Below are 27,151 nucleotides of genomic sequence, written 5' to 3'. Positions count from 1 at the left end.
ACCCATCACCCAAGCGGTGTGTATTGTTTATTTTTAAAAGCAAATTAAAACATTTCAAAGAAAAAATAACCTAATATTTGCATACAGTGAAAATGTGGATCATTTTAAGGATTAGCTGATATACAGACACTGTTTTAGAAATAATAAAAATAATTTAATGAACACATACCAAGAAATCGGACAGTTCGGCGCACCAGCGGGTTTATGTAACAACAGTCTCCAGTTAGAATAGTTTTTTCCTGGTTTTCAAAATCCCTTGTGGCTAGTTGTAGGCAAAAGACAGCAGTTTCTCCAACTATTATCTTGAAAAAATATCAAAGATTAAGAAATATTAGAATTTAACCAGTACAAATGTAAAATATTTTTATTTTTAAAATTTAAAACAGAGCTCTTTTGAATGCTAATAATCTCAATGCAAAACGGAGCCATAATTGATTATCTAAAGCCTTTGATTACAGCCTTGTCCCTATGTATGTAAACCATATTTTTCTCAATTCCAGAGTACCATATTGAAAAATTATGAATAAAAATAGACAGTTTTGTTTTCTGAAAGTCTTAAAAAATAAAATATACAAAATATTAAAGGAAATACTCATTTATTTTTGGTGTGTAATTAAATTCCATGTTTTATTACTTTAAGTGACTGTGTCTTGTTTAAATTTGACTCTGCTAGAGAATTCACAACAGATTCTCCATGCAAATATTTTTAAAACATTTGATATACACATACTAATTTAAAATCATATTAATACCTTAATAAATAAGAAAAAGTAAATCTGCACGTTTGACCTTGAGAACCTCCTGTTCTGAGACATTACTAGGAATTGTCATAATTAATATATTACTTATGCTTTAGTATAAATGTTATTTTGATCTTCATTAAAACCATATGAAACTAGGAATAGCATCCTACCCTTTTTACAAGTAAAGAACACCAAGACTCGGAACACAAATGAGTTGACCAAGTGCTGGCAAGAGGAACAAGGTTGTGTTACAGGTGCTTTGCTCTACTCTGCTGACTTATTAAAGGACCTGGCCTTGCATTGGTATTTGTGCCATTGGTAGTGATTTTCATATACGGTCCTCAAAATCACCCAGCAAAGTATTACAGCAAGTATTATTATTCCATTTTATAGATGAGGAAATGGAAATTTATGGAGGTTAAATAATGTGCTTCTTTTAAGTCCAGTCAGAAACCAAGCATAAATTTCTGACTCCATTTAATACTATGAACAATAGCATGAGAAATAAGATTAAGAGAAAAAGAAACTGGAGCCAATAGTGTGTCTACTAAGTTGTCATTGCGAGGTTTGCTTTTATTACCTCTTGTCAAGCTTAATTAACATGCTACACAGGGAGTCCCTGACATTCCCTGGAGAAATGCTTTTGGGGTCTCTATGAAAAGTAACGTCTAAGATTGCAAGATATTCAAGATAGAAAGTGTGAGGTAGAGAAGGAGGTTACAGGGGATTAGGTGTTTGACCTACTTTTACCCTAGTGTGAACAAAAGATTATGAGACATCTCTTCATTTTCATCCTTCTTTCTCCCTCCTTTTCCTTTCTTCTTACTATACTTCTTTCTCCAAGTAGGCCAGGGTTCAATGTTAAATCAGAAGACATTGTAAATCAAAAGAGACTAGTCTTGCTTATTTGGTGAGACTGGATTGAATTGGGAGAGATAAGAACTTCCAAATTCCTCTTGAATTTTAACTCTGGCGTTGGTGAAGTAGAGCAGATGTGTGATGAAACAGTTCATCCAGGCAAAGGATACACAAGAATTATTTTTCATGAGTATTTGGAGAATCTTACAAGAAGATGAACTGTTTTTTGATACCTTATCTCTCTTTCTGGATAACTTTTTCTCGTGTCCCACCTCCTCTTCACTGTACCTTGAAAGAAATTACTATGATGATGCTTTCTGGGTTTTCAGATTCGACTTCTTCTGGGTCTGCCTTACCACAGAATGTTCCAAATTCTAACAATGCATCATCCACTCCACTTCATGAGCTGACCGGCTCTGCACGTGATGGCTGCCCTCTCAGCCTCCTCTTCTCCATTGCAGCTTCCACTGGGTCTCCATCCCCAGGCAGGCCCCACCCCATGGTACACTGAACCTAGTTCAGTGTACCCCATGGTACACTGAACTTAGGCTAGACGTGTTAAACTTCCTAGAAGGTAGTAGGTATCCAATAATTCTTATTGCATAAAGGAATGCATAAAGGAATCCCATTTTCAAAAAACTCTCAGCTTCAACAGATCAGAATACCCTAGTCTGCTATTGACCTTCTGCCTGACTTCTAGTAAACAACTTCTGGCTTGTTCCTATGATGAAGGATCTATCCGATACCTAGTTCCTAAAACCAGAGTGCATATGTGAAGTCCCTCACTTGATAACTCTTTTCAGTTACCAGGGTCTTAACAGACCAAAAACTGACTTGTTGGGGCCACTTTTCCCAGTGGCTTTCTAATGCTGACCTCTTGCTTACCTGCATCTCAGCACATTTCATGTTGCTGAATTTCCAATTTCTGTCCTGAGCATTTCTGCCAAAACAGTTTCTCAGCACTATCAGTTGGCTGCTACTACAAGAAACCCACTTGAATTATGTTAACCAAAATAGTAAGTTTATTCTACAATTAGTTTCCTCAGAATTGAAGGGCAGGGAGCTTGGGGATTAGGCCCATGAATGGGAATTCTTCAGGAGTCCAAGCAACAGCTGTCACCATGTCATTCTCCCTCTTTCCCTGAAGTCTCACTGTCTCTTATGTCAGTTTCTCTGTGTATGCCTTTCTGCCAGCCAGTGCTCCTGATTCTGAGCATACATGATTTCCCCAACTGCCTTCAAGAAGCGTCTCTTTGAATTTGTCAGCTCAGTCCAAGGAAACAGTTCAACTGATACAATTTTGCAAATCTCAATTCCAAATTTCCGGGAGGTTTAGGTTGAGATAAGGCATCTCTCCTGGGGTCCAATGAACCAAGGTTAAGAAGGTATGTCGCGGTCTACGAAAATGTCACTGTGGGCAAAGAAGGTAGTTATCAAAAACAAACTGCTGCTGTGATCAGATGCTGATGTCACTCTCGTCCATCACATCTTGCTGGACTTCCTCTGGCCAGTAATTGGTCCTGACTAGCTCTTTCCAGCATGTTCTCTGGATACCATATTCTGTCCACCTACTTGGGACTTCATCTCATCAAATGCATATGCCTAGGTGTCTGCTTTCCTCCAAGGGTATGTCTAATTCACACGCTCTAGTCTCCTTTCCTGAGAGCTCACTGTGATATCTATGGAACCCCTCATCCAAACCATATTCTCTCTTAACTTCCCCCACCGAACTTCCTGAGTGAACACTACAATTGTTTACTGCTCTCAGATAATTTTTTTGTTTTTTTTTTTGAAGATGAAGTCTCACCCTGACACCCAGGCTGGAGTGCAGTGACACCATCTCGGCTCACTGCAACCTCCTCCTCCCGGATTCAAGAGATTTTCCTGCCTCAGCCTTGCAAGTAGATTAGATGGGACTATAGGCACATGTCACCACACTAGGCTATTTTTTTTATTTTTAGTACAGACAGGGTTTCACCATGTTGGCCAGGCTGGTCTTGAACTCCCGACCTCGGGTGATCCACCCGCCTCGCCTTCCAGACATGCTGGGATTACAGGTGTGAGCCACCACACCCAGCCTGCTCTCAGATAAATTCAAATAATGAAATTAAAATAATTGTAATTATAATGAATGTATTTATTTAAAGGCCTTCTAAGTCAAGGGCACAGTACTAGACACTAATGTTTGAAGAAAGGTTTATAATCTAACTGGTAGACACAAGCAAAATGATTAATAATGGTACAGGGTTGCAGAGGCTGAGCTTTATGTGACTGGTTTGGACAACACATGCTAGGAGAACACTTGGAAAGAAGCGTCACTGAGTCACTGAGGGAATCTGTGATGGCAATGAAACATGTCACTCAAATCTCCCACTGCAGGGATGTTAACAGACAAATGGTCCCGGCTGCTGCTCCTCTGGATCCGCTACTGAACCCATACTGAGGCCACACTTCCTACAGGCTCCTCCTAGCCAATGACTAAGCGTAGTAGGGGTTCTAAGGTGAGCCTAATCTTCTGAAACATGGGACACCTCCAACTGGCAATTTTGGTTTAAAGATTCCCCATAAGCCTGACCAAATCTTTCTTAGAGCCATGCTTCCTATGCAATCCCACTACCCCTACTAGACTACCTCACCTAGGCTGAAGTGTTTCCCATCCAGCCCGCCTTCTTTCTTCCTCTCGCACACTGGGGGCAGACCTCCATCACAGTCTGAAGGCTGTCTTTGCTGTCTGACTTACCCCTCAACCTTTGTGTTTCACAGGTGTTTTTTCTAACAACTCTTGTACTTCTAATCTCACTTGATAACTGCTTCTAGGAGAATATAAACATATACAGCATCAGAGATAGACAGGATATGATCCTTACTACAATTAAAGGTTGTTATTAGATAAGTGCAGAGGATTCAGAAACAACCCCAAACAGAAAGCAAGTATTTGGAGGAGAGGAGGTAACCTTTCTCCTGTTAGTGCTCAGCTTGACCTCAACAGGAGCTAAAGTAGACTGAGTTTGCCTTGAAGGCAGAGGCACAATACCAAGGTAGCACTTGGTAAATGTTAACAGTTGAAAAAAATTACTGGCAACAAAAGCATCAATAACAACAGCAATGTTGCTACTGAGGCCAACAGCATTAGCATACAGTCTAATATGTATGTAATTGTATGCAGTTTATGTTTCTATTAATAATTTTATCTATTCTTTCTTTCTAAGCTTGGCACAGGACTAGGCACAGAGTAGGGAATTTTCATTTTCTGTTGTCCTATATGTCTTTATGACTAATTTAATACCACATCAGTCATATTGACTCTAATGCATACATTTCTCTTTGTCCTCTTGAATTTGAATCAGAGGCTCTGGTCAGTGAGTTACAGACCTAAGTTCTATGTTATCTGGTATTTTATTTTGGCTCTTTTTTCTTGACAGAAGCCCTCCCTGGTGGACTTCATTTCTCCTAAGATTTTACCAACCCCTGCTCCACTAAGGAATCCTAAATCTGTATATCTCCCCTAAACTCCAGATGCAGGTCTCCATCCACCTATTAAACAGCAACACCTCAACATGCTCATATCTACCTATTGGAAGGCCACACAGCCTTTACATCCAAAATAAAATCCACATGTTCCACGTTGAACCTCCTGCTCTTCCGTGTCACCATCCCAATTAATCCATTCAATTTCTACTTGGACTCAAGCTAAAACTCTTTTACAAAATTTCATGCTGACACCTCAGTTTCCTTCATTTGTCTCTCCATCGATTGCTTTTGTTTATATTATTTTTAATTGACAAAAAATTATATACATCTATGCTGAATATAATATATATTCACATCTATAATGTGAAATAGGTATACATTAGGCAATGATGAATTTAATGTATTTAATGTATGCATCACCTCACATAATTATCATTTTTGTGGTGAAAACACTTAAGAATCCACTCTCTTAACAATTTTTAAGTGTAGAGCACATTCTTATTAACGATAGTCACCATGTTGTACAAGAGATCTTATTTCTTCTAACCAAATCTCCATCAATTGCTGAATCTTGCTGATTATATATCTTAATTCTATTTCAAATAAGATCACTTTTATCACTACCCCCATTTTAAAATGCAGTCCCTCTTCACGATTTTCCTGCATTAAAGCATACTCAGAACTTGCATTTGTGCTTCCATTTTCTATGCTCTTCAAACTGTTACTGCCAGATTGGTCTATTGAAAGCAAATTTTGTACAATCCAAATTTTATCTTCTTTTTTTGGAGACAGGGTCTCCCTCTGTCACCCAGGCTGGAATGCAGTGGTGCAATTATGGCTCACTGCAACCTTGAACTCCTAGGCTCAAGCCATCCTCCCACATTCACCTCCTTAGTAGCTAGGACTAATTATTAGAGGCATGTGGCACCATGCCCAATTAATTTTTTCCTTTATTTATTTTTAGTTTTTGTAGAATAAAAATATGTTGCTGGTCTTGAACTCCTGGCCTCAAGCAGTCCTCCCAAAGCATGGAGATTACAGGCATGAGCCATCACACCCAGCCCCACATTTTCTATTTACAATTTTCAGTGTGTCCTCGTAGCTTGTGGATTAACTAAAATTTCATAAGAGGTCATTTACTGCTGAGCCTAAACCTATCTTTTTCAGCTTCAGCAATCCCTGCATAGCCTTCAGACACTCTGTGTTCTAGTCACAGCTAAGCATTTTCATTCTCCAGCATATCTGGCATTTCCATATATCCAGGTTTTTATGCTTGGTCCATGGCTTAGTATATCTTGGTAGGCAGTGCATGGTTCTGTGCTTGAGACGTGATTTAAATATTGCCTATTCTATGGCAACTTTATTCTATTCCTGTTGCAGTTCATCCTTCCCTTCTCTGTGTTCGATGGCACGCTGTACATTTATTATGGTAATTTCCGTGTGTTTTTATAAGTATCAGTAACATCTGTCTCTTCCACTCCATTGAGAGCTTCTCTGAGGTAAGGATTGCATAACATTTATCTTTAAACTTGTAGTATTATAGCATAGTGACTGACAATCAATGTGAGTATCATATGAATGAATAAAATGCAGTTCAGTCTGCCCATTTCATAGATAAGGAAACCTACCAAGACAGAGAGAGAGAGAGAGAGAGAGAGAGAGAGAGACAGAGAGATTGCACATGCCCAAGTCACGTGGTTACCAGCACAGCCAGAGTCTGAATGCAAGTTCAGAGTTACTTTGACCATAGCCTCTGCCTAGGAACTTGTGAGCTTCTCCTCCAGCTTCTCCGGGTTAAGACAGGTCAGTCTCTGCTGCCCACTTGCAGGTCACTCCCTGGAGTCCCACCACATTCCTAGCATCTCTACAGTTCCAAAGGGAAGGAGAAGGGGTGCAAAGCACCTCATAAGGACCTCTGGAACTCCGCTGGTGTCCAGGCATAGGAGAGCTGAATATAGAAAAAAAGATTTTCCTGATCCTATTAGCACACAAGCCCATCCTCCAACAAATACCAAAAACATTCACATCACCCTTTGTGACTCCATTGTTATTTTTTGAGACACGTGTTTCACTGAAATGTCTACGTGTCTTCTTTGCATATCCTTGGTTCTTAGGTGCCAATGAGGACCTGGTGTTTTGGTTGTTTTCTCATTTTATCAAGAAGTGGTTCTTAATTCTGTAATCACTGGCTACCATTTTCACTAGATTCCCAAAGCAGCCCTGGGGCAAAGAGCATGACTGGTTTGCTTTCCCCATTGGGAGTGGGAAACATGAGAGTTCAAGGTCACAGAAGCCAGAGATGGAGATGCTAAAAGCTTTGCCACTTCACAGTTTTCCTTGATAAAACTTCCCTTCTGTGAACTAAGCAATGAAAGCTGCTTTCAGACAGAGCTGAGGTGATAAACGGTGTTAACTGAGATCCACTGAGAAGAAGCGTGCCCTCTCCTGCCTCCCACAGGCACCAGCTGTCTACAGAGCAGGAGAAAGAAGCAGAACCTTGGGCAGGACACCTGTGGTCCCAGTGGGAAGGATCAACTGGCCTCCCATGGATCAGGCATTTCACGGAGGTACTACTCCCCCACCTCAGCAAAAACTCTCCATTGCCTGGGACATGAAAGAAAAAGGAGGGGGAAAAGGACTCTGCTGATAGACAGAGGGCAGGTTGGCACAGTTAAGTACAGAGCTGTCAACCCTCACCTCGTTTCTCTTATATCTGCCTTCCAGCTCCCCTCATCTGGGCCCACTAAGTTCAACCTATCTCTACTCTTCCTCTACCAAGAGAGGCAAACACCTGCCTGTTTCCAGTTCTACAAGAAGCCCTCAAACAACCTCCATGAAAGATTAGTGACTGTTCACAGTCCTTATCAATCTGATGTGGAATTCAATGAGATGCCCACCAAAGGCTTAGAAACTAATACTGCAGGGCTTTCACTGCTTTATTTATTTTGGAAGCAGAGCCTCACTCTGTTGCCCAGGCTGGAGTGCAATGGTATAATCATAGCTCACTGCAGCTTCGACCTCCTGGACTCAAACAATCCTCCCACCTCAGCCTCCCAGGTAGCTGAGACTACAGGCATGTACAGCCATGCTCAGCTAATATTTGAATATTTTTAGGGGGTAGAGATGGAGTTTCATCATGTTGCCCAGGCTGGTCTTGAATCCTTGGGCTTAAGCCATCTGCCTGCCTTAGCCTCCCAAAATGCTGGGATTACAGGCATGAACCACCAACACCTGGCATCACTAATTTATGCATTCAGAGCTGTGTCTGAGCAATTGTAGTGTTTCTTAGTCACAGTCCCCTCCCTATTGCAATCTGACAGTCTACCTCTTTGGGAGGAAGAATTCTGCCCCTGAACCCAACCTGATAGAAGCTTTGTAGCCCGCTGACAGACCTTCTCAAACTTGAGTACCACATACCTTATTACACCCCATCCCCTTGCTGGACATTACATTATGCTTTTTAATCTCAGTGTTGAACATTACGAAGCTCCTTGAATCTTACCCTGCCTAACAGGCTGGGCCTACACACTGTCTGTCCCTTCCTAATGACTCAACTAAGTCTCCATCCTGTCTTTGAGAAGAGATCTGGTATCTAGCCCTGTTTTATTTTTCTTTTTTATCAATTACCTTCTTTGGTAATGAGTAAAAAGCCCCATTCTTCTGATGAATGGCAACCTACAGGAATGCAGGTGTGAATCATAAATGTCTCCAGGATGCGCACATAACTTTGTTCTCATACCTCAACCTTTGTTTTGCATAGGCCAACTTTGTTAGGTACAGTCCTTGATGACAAAATACCGAAGTTTTACTAGGAAGAGAAAATCACTGTAGATTTTCATCAAATGTCAAACTCCAAATAGCTTTATGTTTTCATTTATAAGTACACAATTAGAAATTCCTCTCCCCTCTAACTGGTGGTGACTCAAAGATATCCATGCATCATTGATTTGAAATTGGTACAACAAAACCATTTCAGATGTAATGCAGCAAAATAAAAGTTATGTAATCAGTGTAATAATATTTGGGATGTGCTTCGCACCCTTCAGAGATGTGTGAAATAATATCCAAAAAGCAAAATTAATCCACAGAAGTACAGTATGGGACACACCTAAGCTTTAAACTCTGATGTGTGAATACAGTGAAACATGGGGTTTTATTTGTTACAGAAGCTGGAACTTGCTAATTTCCCTGTTTTAGAAAAGAGAGAAAGCAAGTGTCAGTATCAAGGTCTTTTGCAGAAAACAATACCTGGCTAGAATTTTTAAAACAGTGTAGGCTTTTTTTGTATTTATTTTATGGTTCCCTTCTATTTATCAAGTGATAATGGTTTTCCATTTGTGGTAATAATAGTACTCTTTTATAATAATTTGTTAGTAAATTGATTTTAAGAAAAAAATGAATGATAGTTAAATTGGTATGCAGCTATGATGTAAGTCATGAAGATGATGTCCTGAGAGGAAAATTTGGGAAACATTTAACATATAATAAAGGCTCATTTACACTGTTTACATAAATAGGGCCTAGGTTTTAGGCACCCTTCTAAGTGCTTTCCAAATACTGGCCAATTTAATCTTCAAAGCAATCCTGTGAGGTAGGTGCTATTATTAAAATACAGTTACAGAAGAAGAAAACAAAGAATAAAGTAGCCTATATGTTACTAGCGTGGTTATGATTGTGGGTATGTGGCAACTAGGAAGCCCTAATATTCTGGGGAGAGGACAGTTTAAGAGAAGTGGAGGGACAAAGGCAGCTTAGATGGAAGGATATGAGGTCAAGAATTGGATTTGATCCTTTAAGATTTGCAGTCTTAGGAGACCCCTGTTAAAATGTAGACACAAGAGGATAGGAAACACATGAAGCTACCATTCCAACCACTGGGTGGGATGAGCTTATTAACTCACTTTTCAATTGGGAAAGATATGCATCTATTTGGAAAGTGCTACAGACAGTAACTCTCAAATGTGATCCCTGAACCAAGAATATCATCAATCTGGGAACTTGACAGAAATGTACGTTCTCAGGCCCCACCCCTACTGACTCAAGAACTCTGAGGGTGGGGTCTGGCCATGTGTGTTTCAACAAGCCCCTAAGTTCTATAAGGTATTTCAAGGGGTCTAAAACTCTTTTCTATACATTGTAAATTTGTCAAGAATATATTAAAAGGAATTTTTAGATACTGATTCAAACAAATAACTATTATGTATTTGTACTGTGCAAAAAGCTATTCTAGGTATTGCAGTAAAAGGGTGGGATTATAGAAAGAGAGGTTAAATGAATCCTGAAGTAAAAACAAATCCAATACTGTCACTTTCTATGTATTTTAAGTGAAATGTGAAGAGATGAACTGCCCTGAGAAGGATGGCTCATTTCATCAATGCTCAGCGCCCAGGAAGGCCACTCACATCTTCTGTCTGTGAGTCTACTGCATGGCTCACTCTGTTTAAAATGGGGAGGCCATCTAAGAAACGTACAACTTAGCTTGCATTTATTTATGCACGTGCCAGTGCAGACATATGTAAAAATACTATTGGATGAATGAACAAGGGACGAAATTAGGGGTAAGTGATGACTGAGAACTGAGTGTGCAAGTCACCAAAACTTGCACAAAAAGACTCTCAGTACTCCTTTTTGAAACACTCTTGCAGAAAGGTATCCAGTCTAAGTGGTGTAATCAATATTAACTCTCTGGGACCTGAAGACTTGAGAGTACAGGATGGAAGCAATAGTAATAATGCCATCATGGGGTGGCTGTGAGGTTACTGTTATTTATAGAAATGAGGTTGTTGTTTTAACATTTGTAGAACAGGAGCTGGCACAGAGTAAGTACTATGTAAATGTTAGTCATTATTAGGTAACCCTGAAGGCTCTTTTCAAGTCATATCTGTGTTGGATTAGTGTTTTTCTTGTTAGGGAGTAAAGGAGTCTGGGATGCCTAGAACAGGATAATAGAATTTTTTGACAATTTGGGATAAAATAAAGGTTCTGACACTAATCTTTTACTGCACATGTGGATGCAGGGTCAGTGGGAAGATACAGAAAAAGGAGATTCAGTCTGTTGAACAAGAACAGAGATTCACAAGCTACGAGCATTCTTTTTCAACGACAAGAAGCTGATGAAACCACTAACAAACATTTTCCTAGCTAAAAAAAATACTGCTGATTAAACTTTGCATGATGTTTACGCTTTGCCCAACCACTCACATAAATGTAGCAAACATAAGCTATAAGAAAAATGAATTATAAGAGCACTGTAATATAAACTCATGTTATATACTTACAGTTTGTTTTTAATTTTAACATATAAAGTCAATGTCTCCATGTTCACAGATCTACCATTGGTCAACACTGTTATAATGTACCTGTCATTCCTCAAAAGAGCTAGTTTTTAATTAATAAAAAATTAGTATGTAGGTTATTAGTAAGCATTCCAGTTTTTCTAAAATGCCCACTAGAATTAATTCCCTTTCTTCTTTATCAACAATAAAAAAGCAACATAATAAAATCTGAATACTCTCTGGGACTCTGAGATGATGGTGATTTTAGAAAGGAATCTTTGAAGCACAAGCAAAATTTAACAGTCCCTAGGTCAGTGTTTCTCAAGTAATATTTATTTAGCAGGATATTATGTGATATTTTCCAGGAAAAAAAAATTCTGGTGAAGAAACATCAGCTAAAATGTTACTTGCCCATCAGGACTCAAAAATTATATTACTAGGCATTGTATGCCTGTATCAAAATATTTCATGTACCCCATAAATAGATAAATCTACTATGTACTGATAAATGTGAAAAAAAATAAACTTAAAACATGGTAAAAAGATTCATAATTTCCACCAGCTCCATGATGGCATTATTTTATTGTGTTCAGCTTATAGATAAGGAGACAATGGCACAGAGAGATTATGTAACTTATGTAAGGTCATTCAGCTAATGAGATATACAGCCAGACTCAATCCCACGCAATCTAGTGCTGGAGTTCAATTTGGCATTATGATACTTGATTATATTGCTTTATTTTAGGAAGAAAGTCTAACAGCTTAAGCTTTCTTGTATGACATTCTGAATTTGTGAGTATACTTTCCTCCTAACTACTTTTCTTGTATGAACCCAAAGCATGACAATCTGCTGAAGACAATTGTTAACTTTATTGTCCAGTGTTTTCCAAACTTATTTGAGCTTAGAAATCTATATTCTGGGGACAATCCTAAATATCTGGTAGAGCTTGTGTCCCAGAAACACAACAGGGAATAGGGAAAAGCAAAAGTCTTCTTCCTTTCTAGAGGACAGAAACTTGAATTTAGGAAAGATAGGCTAGTGTAGCTATTATATGATAGAGAAAAGACCTAGAGATCTTCAGAAGGCAAAAGTAAAGCTGAGAAATGCTATCTTTATAAAGTGACAGACTGATTCTCCACTTCCCTGATTATTAGAAAACGAAGAGAGGGAAGTTTAAAACAAAAGAGAACAAATATGAATTCACACAATGCGAGAGAAAAAGTATGATTCTAAAAGGTAACCCAGATGCAAAACTAAAAAGGCATTTAAGTAGTTTTGAGATTTATATGCAGCAGAAGTGGCTGGGAGGATATAAGGATTTACCTGACCTTTCAGATCTATGGCTTAGAAAGAAAAACATTCTTTTTCTTATAGTACGGAAGACCTATACTTTTCCTCACTGGACTTCTTGGAATGTCTCTGACAACTGTATCTGGGGAGAATTATCAGATACTGGAATCAGTGGGGTGGCTCTTTGCCAATGTCTGGCAGCAGACAGTAAATCCTATCTTTTTCTTCCTTCCTTCCTTCCTTCTTTCTTTTTCTTTCTTTCCTAGTTCAGATGTCCTCTGTTCCAAAATACTTGTTTCTGTTGTACAACGCGAGTGAATTATCAGTGGTCACCTTTAAGTGCCCTACCGCTACATTCAGGGAGTACATATTCAATTGACCAAACCATGATACTCTGAGTAACACTCTCCTTTTCATGAAAATAAGCTTTGAAGTGACAGCTCTGCCTGGGAAAGCAGAAACAATATTCCTTGCAATTTCAAATTCATCATACAGATCGTTCCCTTGAGGCCATCTTCTTCCGGTTTTCTTGGCTTTCATCTCTCTCATCTTTAAACAGACTGCCAGAACAAATGTCTTTTAAGGCCACTCGTTTTTACTGAAAAAGGGACTAGACATTTAAAGGACTTTATTTTTAAAACGCCTTCACAGGAAGAGTAAATGTTGATTACATAGGAAATCCTTATATTTTACCAAGCCATTAAAAATGTTTGATGAGAATACACAAAGAAAAGCATGATTGAAACCTAAAAATAAATGAATGAGTCTTGGAACATAAACTCATTTTGCAGTCTGGTCTCATTTATGCTTGGGATAAATGCAGCTTTCCAGCTTACTGCTCACGTGTATTAGGAAAAGGTGCAATTATAATTTAAATGTGAAACCATAACAGCTTGGAATTGGTTGAATTTATTATCCAAGCCAATTTAAGACTTTCTAATACATAATGGGAAATACATTTAGAAAACCGATTATTATTCCAAATGCCTTTAATTATTTTATAATATATTTATTTATAATATAAATTCTTAAATATATTCCATTTCCTTGTCATTTTACAAAGTGTCAAATAACCTTTACCCTAGACCAAGTACTGTTTGAAACATCTTACATATATTAATTTGACTTGGTCCTCACAACTACCCTATAAGGTAGCTATTATTACCTCATTTTACAGATAAGAAAACTGAGGGACAAAGAAGTTAAATAATTTCACAGCTAGGAAATGATAGACCTGACAGTCTGACTTCAGTTTCATTCATCATAAGAGATTTTTGTAGGAATGGAGTCAAAGCACTTTATGAGATACATATCAACCTACTTTATCACTCAGTGTCAAACTTGACATTATATTATTATTTGGGGTTTTATTTTAGAAAGAAAAGTTACAACTTTTTATCTGAACTTCTGCACGTATGAGTATAATTTCTTCCAATAAGCTCTTCTGTATAAAGCGTAGAAAAGCTCAATAAATAAGACAAATAAGATGCTCTAAAAAACACTGACATTTATTCAAGTGCAGAGTAGAGAACAAAGTCTGTATCAGTGGGCAATGTGATGAGGCCTACCTAGAATGTTCATTTCTGCAGTGTTTTCCCAGACTACTACATCTTATTTTTAGAAGCAGCCCACTACTCCAAAATGTCTTTTGAAATATTGGTAATGGGGCAGTTTGGTGGGAGGTGAAGAAAATAACATAATTTCAGATAATATTAACAGGAAGTTCATTTATGAAAAAAATAAACTTTGGAGAAGAGTTATAGATTCATTTTGCTTCTCAAAGCAATAATGATTATATATTTATTTGCAGATGTTGTATAGCATAACAGAAGCCCACAGAAGTGGTGTGAAATCATTTCTATTGATTCTAAATGTTAAGGGGAAAAAAAGTATGACTATACTATCTCTTCCACATATAACTTAATCAGTGTTTATCTGATTTCCCCTCCTTTCAAGATTCAGATTAGCATTTCCATTTTTTTTCCTGCTGAACTCTGAGATAGGATTCCTTGTTTTTTTTTTTTTTTTTTTTTTGAGACGGAGTTTTCCTCTTGTTACCCAGGATGGAGCGCAATGGCGCGATCTCGGCTCACCGCAACCTCCGCCTCCTGGGTTCAGGCAATTCTCCTGCCTCAGCCTCCTGAGTAGCTGGGATTACAGGCACGCACCACCGTGCCCAGCTAATTTTTTGTATTTTTAGTAGAGACGGGGTTTAGGCAATCAACCTTATCCAGCCCCTTTCTGCTTCAGAATATTTGTCCATATGTCCAAATCATACAAAATCTCAGATTCTGCTTTTCTACTGATTCCTTTTGTGGGCTGTCAAAATATTGAGAGTCATCACATCCCAGCAGTTAGCATGAGTATTGCTGAAAACAGAAAATGCCAGCTGCAAGCCCTCTGGCACCAAGGTCTATAACTCTGAGCAGCAAAGCCCAGTGAAATTTTTAGAAGCAGTTTCTCTCCGTTCTGTTCTTTCAGTTTCATTCAAAAACAGAATTAGTCTTTCTGACCCCTTCATTCTGATGAATATTTTCATGTTAAGAGTTCTCATGTTGACCCAGAGCAGGCAAGGACCCCCGCGTGGCCTCCCCACTGGGACTATCTGTGTTTCTGACTGGTGACAACACTTTAGGGCTCCAATGAGCCCCCATTTGCAGAATACAATACTAACTTCTGTGCTACATTCTCCACCTGCCACCTCTGACTTAACCATGGAGGATCATGAGTGGTGTTGGCTGAATGAACCCTCAAGAGGAAGAAAGAATTCCTAATGTGTGTGAGACAGAGATCCTCATTTAGCAGCTCCTCTTCCTAAGCTCCGCTTGGTACTAGAAGACATTTCAAAATTACAAGTTTTTGACCTATTGTTTGTCACATTTCACAGTTGGCAGATATTTGAGAATTCTGCAATCCAATACCAAAAGGTGAGTTTGCAATATGTATTTGAATTCCTATGAACAAATACTTAGAAAGACATTCCCTCAAAAAGCAACAGAAAACAATTCTTCTTAATGAGCATCTGAGCACAGTTTGCTGGCCGGCAGTTTTAGATGGCTCTTAAAATCTCAATCAAGTTTTCTTTCAAAATCTTAATTATAATCTCCCCATATGAACTTAAGTAAAATAGTATTAAAGTTAACCTGTTATATGTAGTACTGATACTGTTTAAAGCCTATTTAACATCAGTTTTTATAATTTATGATACCATTAGAATATTGAGGTAAATTAAATTCTTTATATGCTGAAGTCAAACTAAAACCTGTTTAATAATTAATTGAACTTAAACTTATATGTAGCAATGTTGTTAGCCTTATCAATATTGATTATCTTTCCTCCTCAAAAAGCCTGATTTTGTTCAGTTACCAACCTTCTTGAATGGCTATGATCTTCAGGGGAGTCAGGGCCATGCTTTGCCTCAAGGGATGAATGATTTGTTGTGTCCTGATGGCTTTGATCTGGGGTTAGTGTAGGTCTGGGCATGGGATGAGATTCTGCTCAATGAAGCATGAGGAGACTTCTGGTAGGGATGGATGCTTCTGAAATAGGAGTTTATTTCTTTAAAATGGACACACAGAATAATTTTTTTTTTTCCTGCTAGACATCCTTATGTTTGGATGTGATGTTTAGAAAAAGGTTGGTCATTGTGCAGTCATGAGGAGAGCCAGCCAAGAGCAGAACAGTCACATATTATGACAGAGTGGACAGAGAAGAGACACCTGGATCTCCGACCTGTTGTTCAGATACTGAATTAGTCACTTCTGAGCTATCCTAACTTGACACTGCTTGTTATGTGACAGAATAAATTGTCCTAATTGTTTAAATATCTAAGTCAGAGTTTTCTCTTATTAGCAGGTGACAGCCATTTGTTACAAAGACCTTGAATTTGTGAAGTACCATAGAAGATAAAATTTTAAATATACAAATAACTATCTGTAAATGCAAATAACCACAATACCATGGTGGTAAGTGTAGGGATCGACAGTAGGAAGAGAATACCTTAAATTAGGGACAGTAGGATGGGGACAGAGGAAGAAAGTCTTATGAAAGTTGGTGTTTTCATACAGCACATGGCTTGAAAGGACAGGGTTATGCTGACCACAAGCAAAGTTAAACATAGTGGAGGCTGGGGAATAACACTGAGAGAAGCAACAAGTGGAAGAGCTTTATAGGTAGGGTGATACAATTATCATTCAAACTATTGTACTTTTGAGTTTGAAATGGGAGGCTTAATAATATGGATACCAAGACAAAAGTAATAAACCAGGCCTGACCGAGGCAAACCAAGACATAGGGTTGACACTGTTATAGTGCAAAGAAGAATACAAATGAAGTCTCAGAGAAGGGGAAGTATAGAATATCCTTGAGAAACAGCAAGTGGGCCCACTTGGCTGGCATGCAGACTAGATACAGGTGCCTAATGGGACATTATCCTGGGACCATGATGCAAATGGTTTGAGATCCAGGTGAGAGGCTGGTACTTAATTTTGTTGATGGTGGGAGGCCATACAATTTCTGGGCAGAGGAGGGGTGAGGTCAGACCTATGCTGCAGGAAAATCAATCTGGAGAAAGGCAGGGGAGACTGGAGAGAGGCAGTAGGAAGCCCAGGAAGTGCCTGGTGTGGTAAACCCTTTCGGGGTAGTGAACCATGCTTAAAGCAGAGAGAAAGCAAAAGGGCACATGCAAATAACAAAAAGAAAAGAGCAGAGGGAAAGGAAGGCTCCAAAGTCAATTTGTCGATCACTTACACGTGGGGAGTGGGCAAATAAAGAGACGCAAACAAGAAGCAAATGAAGGACACTGGCCAGAAGTGTCAGCAAGTCAGAAGAAAATTATCATGCCATGGAAACGAGAGGAGATAGACTTTCAAAACGGGGGTCCTCGATCAGCCACATTAGTGTCACAAATAAGTGGAAGAAGTAAATGTTCCAGAAGTAAATGTTCAAGCAAGGAGGTTGTTGTTGGTGACCTCTGAGAAAAAGCTTGACAGTAATGAAAGCACAAAACTTCTTCACATTGCCTTTGACTTTCAGAAATCTTTGTTAGTTAAGTCAATGGAAGAATTCTCCACATACACAGAAAATATGACATTAGATGACCTGGTATTGGGTTTGACTTAAACGATGAAATCAATTAGATGAGAGTATAAAGTGGAAGAAACTGAAATGGATTATAGGTGCTTCATCCTATTTCATTCTTAGTTCTGTCCCACCATGCCTTCATAAAGTCACCTCTCTTCATAAAGTCAGAGATGCTTACATATATTTCTTTTCCCTTGCTCCCTAAACTCTTTCTGATCTCTGAAAACTCTGATCTCAGGCAGAAGAGAGTTACACAGCTGTGTAGCCCAAGCTGTGATTCAGTATCAAGTCTCCTCTGCTAATTCAGGTTGTACATTCTGGACTATATTTGATAACAAGATGTATGCATTATTCCTGAAATGCAATTTCTACTTTGTACCAGAATTCGATTAGCAGATCCCTATTCCTGAGTTTTTGCTTTGATCATTTACTTTGCACCTCAGTTGCTCTAAGGCTGGGACTGTGATTCTTATCTGTCTTACAGAGTGTGGAGTTTTGCTACTAATCCCTATATGGTGGCTCAGGCACTATTCTGTTACTTAGCAACAGGTTTTTTTAATAACCTCTTGCTCCTAGATTCCTGGGAACTATGTTCTGCCCACCTACTAGGACATGCCACTACTCCCCAGCGGACCTCCCTGATACAGCCTTTCTTGTAACTATTCCTTTCAGAGATCATTTTCTGTTGCAGGACCAGATGCCCAGAGAATCATCAGGAGAGTCTACCCTTCTATGCCTTTACTGCATCCATGCCTCTAATGTTTCCACATCCTTGTTCTTGCTGACTTAATTCATCTTATCGATTTTATAGAGTAGGACTCTGCCTCACCCTGTCCTGATGCATACTAGGTTTTTGTATCCAATCCCATCTTGGCATAAAGCATTCAGGCAAGTGGTAACACTTGTAAATTGGAACCAGAGGAAAACTGATTTTGTATTGTTCTCTTCCATCGACAAAAATCACGGCATGTGATTCATGTCCTTGGAGATGCACAGGAAGCAGGGAGAAGCACTGATCCATGCATATAGATGAACTGAAGCCTTTTAAGGTTGCGGCAGCATATTTGTTGCCAATATTTGTAATATGAATAAAGTTGTCAACAAAAGTACAAATATAGTCTACATGTTATTTGAAGATAGCAAAGCACTAACCTCTTCCAATATCTATCCAACCTGATCTGATGCCTCTGACAATTATACACAAATAGACGTAAGCTTCCCCTGATAGGAGTATTTGCCCAGAAAAAGGGTAGACTGGAACCCATACACATGAACATAATTTGCACCTTTAACAAAAGTCAAGGAAGAGAGGGACACTTCCCAATTTCCAGCATATCAGAATATCTTGACCTAGGCTTTACCAAACCAACAAGGAACAAATAATATGTCCTGTTGAGGGTAGTGGTGAACAACATATGTTAATATTTGTAATCTTCTTGGACAATTTTCTCACTACTGTGAGATCCTTGAGGACTTCCTTTTCATTATTTAATCCCACACCTAGCAAGCTACCTGGCATGTAATATATATACATTAAGAATTTATTAATTAATACATATGTTAAAACGGACTGTGATAGAGTCAGGGCAGTTGTGGCTCTAGGAAATACACAGGCCCTGCAATCTTTAAGACATGTGCTGAAGATGAGATCATCCTACTACTACTAAAAAAAAAAAAAAAAAAAAAAAAATGGCTAAATTATGCCATGAATAACCTTTCTCAAACAGCTTAAAAATATATATATATAAAGAGCGAACAAAAGGAAGAGGGGTTGGGGAGAGAATCCACACATAGTAATGAAGCTTTTCCTCCCACAGTGAGATACATGGAAGGGAAATCTATAATATGCCCTGATCCAAGTTCAAGCATCAAAAATGTTCTACTATTTTATGGATAATATTTTCACATCCTTCTTTATGTTCTGTCATTGATGAAAAAATATTTTTATAAAAAGGTGTCCCTTTTTATAAAAGAGACTTTTTGATATAAAAGTCATATTTGAAATAGGTAAAGTAAACCAAGTATTTGAGAAAATGGCTTTTAAAATCTATTCAGATATATCTTCTGAATATATTTGAATCTCTTTTTTTTTTTTAGAAATTGCCTATATTTCTCTTTTTTTTTGAGAAAAGAAAGAAAACGAAAGAAAAGAAGAAAGAAAGAAAGAAAGAAAGAATGAGAGAAAGAAAGAGGAAGAGAAAGAGGGAGAGAGAACGGGAATCTTGCTCTATTGCCCAGGCTAGAATGCAGTCTAAAAATGGGTATGAAAAACCTCTTTTATGCCAATAATTGTGCTTAACAATGGAGACAGGAAGGAATAAGGGAGGAAAATAACAAACAAACAGCCAACCAATATTTCATTTAAACCTGTGAAATGCTATGCAATTGCCGAGGAGTAATTTACTTCCAATTATGTGGTCACTTTTAGAATAGGTGTGATGTGATACTGAGAAGAATGTATGTTTTGTGGATTTGGGGTGGAGAGTTCTGTAAATGTTTATTAAGTTTACTTGTTTCAAGTCTGAGTTCAAGTCCTGGATAGCCTTGTTAATTTTCTATCTCGTTGATCTAATATTGACAATGTGGTGTTAAAGTCTCCCACTATTATTGTGTTGGAGTCTAAGTCTCTTTGTAAGTCATTAAGAACTTGCCTTATGTATCTGGGTGCTCCTGTATTGGGTGCATATATATTTAGGATCATTAGGTCTTCTTGTTGCATTGATCCTTTTACCATTATGTAATAGCCTTCTTTGTCTCTTTTGGTCTTTGTTGCTTTAAATTCTATTTCATCAGAGACGAGAATTACAACTCCTGCTTTTTTTTTCTCTCTCGCCATTTGGTTGGTAAATCTTCCTCCATCACTTTGTTTTGAGTCTTTGTGTATCCTTGCATGTGAGATGGGACTGGGTGCAGCATACCAATGGGTTTTGGCTTATTATCCAATTTGCCTGTCTCTGTCTTTTGATTGGAGCATTTAGTCCATTTAAATTTAGGATTAATATTGATATATTTGAGTTTAATACTGCCATTTAATGCTAGCTGACTGTTTTGCCCATTAATTGATGTAGATTCTTCATTATGGTGATGCTCTTTACCTTTTGGTATGTTTTTGGAATGGCTGATACTGGTTGTTCCTTTCTATGTGCAGTGCTTCTTTCAGAAGCTCTTGTAAAGCAGGCCTGGTGGTGATGAAATCTCTGAGTACTTGCTTGTTCACAAAAAATTTTATTTTTCCTTCACTTATGAAGCTTAGTTTGGCTGGATATGAAATTATAGGTTGAAAATTCTTTTCTTTAAGGATGTTGAATATTGGCCCCCACTCTCTTCTGGCTTGTAGGGTTTCTGCTGAGAGATCTGCTGTAAGTCTGATAGACTTCCCTTTGTGGGTAACCTGACCTTTCTCTCTGGCTGCCCTTAGTATTTTCTCCTTCATTTCAACCCTGGTGAATCTAATGATTATGTGTCTTGGGGTTGCTCTTCTTGAGAAATATCTTTGTGATGTTCTCTGTATTACCTGGAGTTGAGTATTGTCCTGCCTTGCTAGGCTGGGAAAGTCTTCCTGGATAATGTCCTGAAGAATATTTTCCAGCCTGGATTCATTCTCTTCGCCACATTCAGGTACACCTATCAAACGTAGATTAGGTCTTTTCACATAGTCCCATATTTCTTGGAGACTTTGCTCATTCCTTTTTACCCTTTTTTCTCTAATCTTGTCTTCTCTTTTTATTTCATTGAGTTGGTCTTCGACCTCTGATATCCTTTCTTCTGCTTGATCAATTCGACTGTTAAAACTTGTGCATACTTCGCGAAGTTCTCGTATTGTGTTTTTCAGCTCCATTAATTCACTTATATTCCTCTCTAAATTGCCTATTCTCATTAGCATTTCGTCAAACCTTTTTTCAAAGTTCTTAGTTTCTTTGCATTGGGTTAGAACACGTTCTTTTAGCTCACAGAAGTTTCTTATTATCCACCTTCTGAAGCCTGATTCTGTCAATTCATCACACTCATTCTCCATCAGGCCTTGTTCCCTTGCTGATGAGGAGCTGTGATTCCCCTGTAGGAGGAGAGGCATTCTGATTTGGGGTGTTTTCAGCCTTTTTGTGCTGGTTTCTTCCCATCTTTGTGCATTTATCCACCTGTCGTCTTTGTGATTGCTGACTTTCAGATTGGGTCTCTGAGTGGACGTCCAGCTTGTTGGTGACGAAGTTTTTTCTGTTTCTTAGTTTTCCTTCAGTGGACTCCCCTCCCCCACAGAGATGGACCTTCCCGGGTTCAGCTGTGCTTGCTGTGAAACTCTCAATCCTCAGTGTTTCCAATTACTGTTTTTTTGTGGGGGTGGGACCAGCTGAGCCTGATCACCTGGCTCCCTAGTTGAACAGTCGATTCTCTCCCAAGTGTTCCAGTTGCTTGTTGAAAGGGCGCCAGAATCTGTGTAATTTCCCTTGCGGGGACCCACTGCATTGGCTGAAACAGCAGAGTTGAGATTTGTGGCACTTTTTTGCCCAGCAATCTCCTGGTCTGGCTCCCTGTTTCAGTCCCCTTTTTAATCAGCTGAATGGGCGACTCTGCCTTTCTGGGGCTCCAAATGCCAACTAAAAGGGCACCCAGTCCCGTATACTCTGCACTGAGAACTGCCGCACCGGAGCGCTGGCAAAACAGCCACGCCAGCCAAAAGAGTCACGCTGGTGACCCGTGGGGCTCCTCCGCTGGGAATCTCTTGGTCCGTGGGCAACATAAATTCGTCTAGGAGTGTGGCATCCACTCACTCTCTGCGCTTTCACTGGGAGCTGCAATCCTGAGCTGCTAATCAGCCATCTTGGATCCCTCTCCCCTATATCTGAACCTTGATCTTCTAAAGTACTGATCAAAATAGCGCATATCAATTCAATGGTATTTCCTAAACACACAGAAAAAGTAGACTACAAAACCATTAAGTTTCTTTAATTAGCAAGAAAAAATAATCTAGATCGGCCCTGTCTGATGAAATTGCCCCTTGCCTTGAACATTTGGCTACTGAGCACCAGAAACGTGGCTATTCCAGATTGAGGTGTGCTGTAAGTGCAAAATTCAGACTGGACTTCCAGGACTTAGTACAAAGATGAATGAAGAATAACTTAATAAATGTTATATTGATTACAAGTTAGAATGATATTTTGCATATATAGAGTTAGTAAAATAAATTATTAAAATTTATTTCACATGTTTCTTTTTTTTAAATGTGGCTACTAGAAAATTTTAAATATGGTTCACTTTATAGTACTATTAATATCATGTGTCTAGATTCTCTTCTCATGTCCTCTGGCCCATCATAGCAGCAAATAATTGCTCCACAATCATAATTGCTCAATAGGTCCCAGGTTTAAAAGGAGCCAGAGCACAGGAAAGAGCTGCATAGGTATCATGGATATAGATTTTTGAGGCCTCTTTTGGCATGCACATCTGATTGACTTTCTAGTAGAAATATAAATATGAGCAGAACTTTTAGATAACTTTCATCTTGTTTCTTTATTCCAGTACCTCGGTCTTTAAAAGACAAAATGGCCTATGATAGAGACTCCACCAGGCAACTGGGCATACATTTGTGGCTGAATTAAATAAATATGTGTGAAACTCTAGTGTATTCAATGGGAATTTTAATCAATTGTCCTAATATTTTTCATATTCCTGAATTAGATCCAGCTTAAACATGTCAATCACATCTGAGGTCTAATCTGTAACAATCAATCCATGATCCATTATTCCTACATATTCTATAATAACTAAAACAAATAGATCACAATGGAATCAACTCACAAAATTTGTTCCTTATTTTTTCCATCTTCCTGCCCAAAGCAATGTTTTCATTGGTTCTATGAATGTATCTAGAATTTCTAACCTGTTTTTCTTATTATGACCTTTTGCTTATCATCTAGGATGCTAGGAAGTTTAGATGATAAGCAAAAAAGACCTTTTTACTGGCACAAGTTATTTGAATGCAGCAAGTTCAATATATTATTCTTTGTGAACCACTTCCCCTTATCTAGTTCCCCATGCTGACATTTGAAAATACATTCTTCCTGGTATGTTTTTATTCAGGTTAATTTCTCTGTAAAAAAACAATCTTTAACATTTGCTTTGGAAAAAGGTTTCTCTTTTGGTAGAGAACTAACCTCTGACCTAGAGAAGGTTCTTAGGGAGCACTCACATCATATATAGTATATACATATACTGTAGTAAATGAGGTTTTAGAAAAGTAACTTTTCAGTCAGTCTTACAAACAAGTAACCAAAGAAAACAAATAATAATGGCATGGTAGAATATCAAGAATGTTAACTTTTTCCAAATGTCCATGAATAATCCAATAAGACTACCTCTGGTGGTATAGCTGTGAAATAGATAACGAATGTGACTTAGATAAAAGTTGTAAAATCTTGCTTGCTCCAAATTTTGTCTGTCAAATGCAAAAGAAGAAAGTAGAAATGAGTTTTGATTCCTCTAGCATCGACATTGATTACATTCAGCAATGACTTCCTGACTCTATATTTGTATCACTAGACCTTTGCCCAGTTCCTTGCACAGAGAAGAAAATCAACTAATGATTACTAAGGAAGGAAAGAAGGAATGAAGGAAGAAAGGGAGGTAGGCATGCTACATTTTCACTTATATATTTCAATTGTTCAAATAAGTGCTACATTTTCAACTGGTATCTCAGACATTTGATTTTCACATAGAAATTTTTATCCCATCTTCAACCTTTTTCTCCATTAACGATGGTTCGATGTTGCATTGGGATTTGTTTCAGCTACATGTTGCTCTCCTCACTTGTTCATAACTCTCTTTCTCTTTCTACAAATTCCTCAATACTATAAAATGGACTAAATAGAAGAAACATGCTCTTTCTCTTCAAAACTCCCCATGGACCCCTGGAACACATCTCTTGCTGTTACTGGGTGGTGGAAAAAGAATGAATTTTGGAGCCAAGCAACCTGGTTTTAAATTACTTAACTTTATGCAGATTACATGGTGGTTTTTTAACCTGTTTCTTCTTCTGCAAAAGGGTAATGATAATCCAAAATGATAGATCTGTTGTGAAAATTAAATCAGCTCCCCTTGCTAAAAAAAATTAAGGTTTTCAAAAGCACTACCTTCTATACAATGAGCACCTACCATAAGAAAACTGAGAAATCAATGAGGTTAAATAATTTATTCCATATTACACAAATTAGTAGGAGAGCTAAGATTCAAACACAAGCATGTCTATCCTAAATCTGCCTCAATGAATATTAGTTATCTTTACTTCCCAATCAAATCGAAACACACCTGACAGGGTGACATGGAAGAATCCTGTCACCGAACTGCTAAAACACATGTTCTCAGAGAAGGTTTCTCTATATCCTGATTTCAAATTGATTATTTTCATCACTGAGCTACCCCAGCATTTCACCTGATATTCATTTATACATAAAACAGTGACTGAGTACTTCCCAGATCCTAGGCATTCTTCTAGGTACTGGAATACAGTTTTGAAAGTTTATCTTCTCATTTAGGTTATTTTTGTATGATCCTTATGTTGACTGTAAACTTCCTGAGGTCAGAAGAGCCTTCTAATTTGTCTTCAGAACAGTTTTCTTGTTCTTTACTCACTGCAAAGTACTTAACAGAGGTTTTAAAATGCCAGGCACATGTTCTAAGTTAAGTTCCGCTGTTGTTGTGGTTACATGACTGTGAGTGTCTATTTTTTTAAGCCTCAGTTTTATCATCTCAAAATGACTATAATATCCATGCCATGTGATTATTCTGAGCTATTCTCTAAGTGATAGAACGTATACAAATGTAAGGGGCTGTGTTGTTGTTACTACAGACATCACATTATTATTTAATACATGACTGCTAGGATGAACGTGATGCAGATAGCTTCTGTATTAGCAAATGTAAGGTCAGATTGGTTGGTTCCATATCAAGGCTTTCATAATTACATTACTTCACATCTGTTGTTCAGACTCCCCTCAGAATCAATTTCTGGTCCCAGGTTGCAGACTTCTGCCTCCTGCAATGGATTTCTGGTCTCTGACTGTAGTAATCTGATTTGGGCTGCCAAGCTCTGCACTCCAGATCATGTGCCTGGGACCTCATCTCACCACCCTGTTTTCTTATAATGACTTTTTGTTGATCATCTAGGATGCCAGGAAGCTTATATGCCCTGTTTTGACTTTGAATCTGACCAGTCTGCCTCATCTTACTAAGGTGTCCTTTCTCAAATTCACCACATCTTTGCTTCCTCCAGACTGTTATGCTCTTCCTTACCTCTCAGCATGCTGGTTCCAGGCTGCCCTCACTTCTGTAACTCTGGCTTAGCACTGCTCTCATGTCCAAGTGACCCCCGAGTTAGAGCTATCTGCCTGATGCCTGCCTGCCCGCCCATAATCCAAGTAGCCATCCTTATCTTGGTCCTCCTGGTCCTAAATGCACTACTGGTTTCACTGGTAGTCTCGATAACCAAACCCACCTCAGGCATCAGAGATGCTCTACACCCTTTTTCTCTTGAAAGAAACAACTACTTTTGTTCCTCATAGTGTGTTCTTGCCATGCCATTAACCTAACTGCTTTTACCTACTTCCTTTGCAAACTTTTATGTGTTTTCTCTTTAAAACTCCTTTAAGTTCTCTCTCTTAAGTGAAAGAAGCTAAGACTCTAGTACACTCACATCATAAAACTTATGCAAATCCAATTAATCCAATCAAAGCTTATTTGTGTAAAAACCTGTCTTATGTACTCTTTGAAGTCATTTCCCATGAATGGAAATCTTAATTAGATGACTAAATTTAGGATAGTGCATCTTGCAAGAAAACCAAGCACATTTAATCCTTAATAGTGTAAACTGGAAAAACCTGAGTTTCACCTACCAGGAATAGTACCGTTCAACTTCACATTAATTACAATCAGTGTTTTTCTGAAAGAACCATAGTATCATATCCTCAAATTTCTAGGTGCATGTGTTACACTTTAATTTCCAATTTTTAATGAGAAGATTGAAGACATGTATTATACAGGTGAACACATCTGTTATGAAATTTAGAAAATCCAAGTCAAGATGACTTAATTATAGAAGCAAAGCATAGCAACGGAAATAAAAATAACCTTGCCAATTTAAATTTTAATTCTATACTTCCAACATAAACTTTCATAATTGCACAAATATTGATCTTTTAGCATTGTCCAAGAGGATAATAACAATTTAAAATCATGTAATATGTTTGTGACAAAAGTTAACTTATTAGTAACCACCTAATTAAAAATGTATTTCACAGTATTAATTTTTATTTCAAAGTGAGAAAAACCTAAGAATTCTGCAACACACTTAGCAGCTGAATATTTAGCACCCATATGCTAAATATTGCCCTAGATTCCTTAAAACTCTAAAGCAATATTCTATTTTTCTCTTTAGTTTGATA

General features: G+C 38.2%; 1 protein-coding gene across 2 annotated transcripts in view; it reads right to left on the bottom strand.

Annotated features, from left to right (window-relative positions):
- The window catches only part of PLPPR5 (phospholipid phosphatase related 5), a 114,577-nt gene that overhangs the window by 64,053 nt on the left and 23,373 nt on the right, over positions 1-27,151 (bottom strand). For both annotated transcript variants that reach the window (XM_012458466.3, XM_012458467.3), the window contains exon 2: positions 170-302. In XM_012458466.3, the coding sequence (XP_012313889.2) occupies positions 170-302 (133 nt within the window). The remainder of the gene's footprint in view (positions 1-169; positions 303-27,151) is intronic.

Source organism: Aotus nancymaae, unplaced genomic scaffold, assembly GCF_030222135.1.
Source record: "Aotus nancymaae isolate 86718 unplaced genomic scaffold, 86718_ANA_hifiasm-v0.15.2.pri h1tg000103l, whole genome shotgun sequence".
Taxonomy (NCBI): Eukaryota; Metazoa; Chordata; class Mammalia; order Primates; family Aotidae; genus Aotus; species Aotus nancymaae.
Note: the sequence above shows the minus strand (reverse complement) of the source record. Positions and strands in the feature narration are given on the sequence as shown.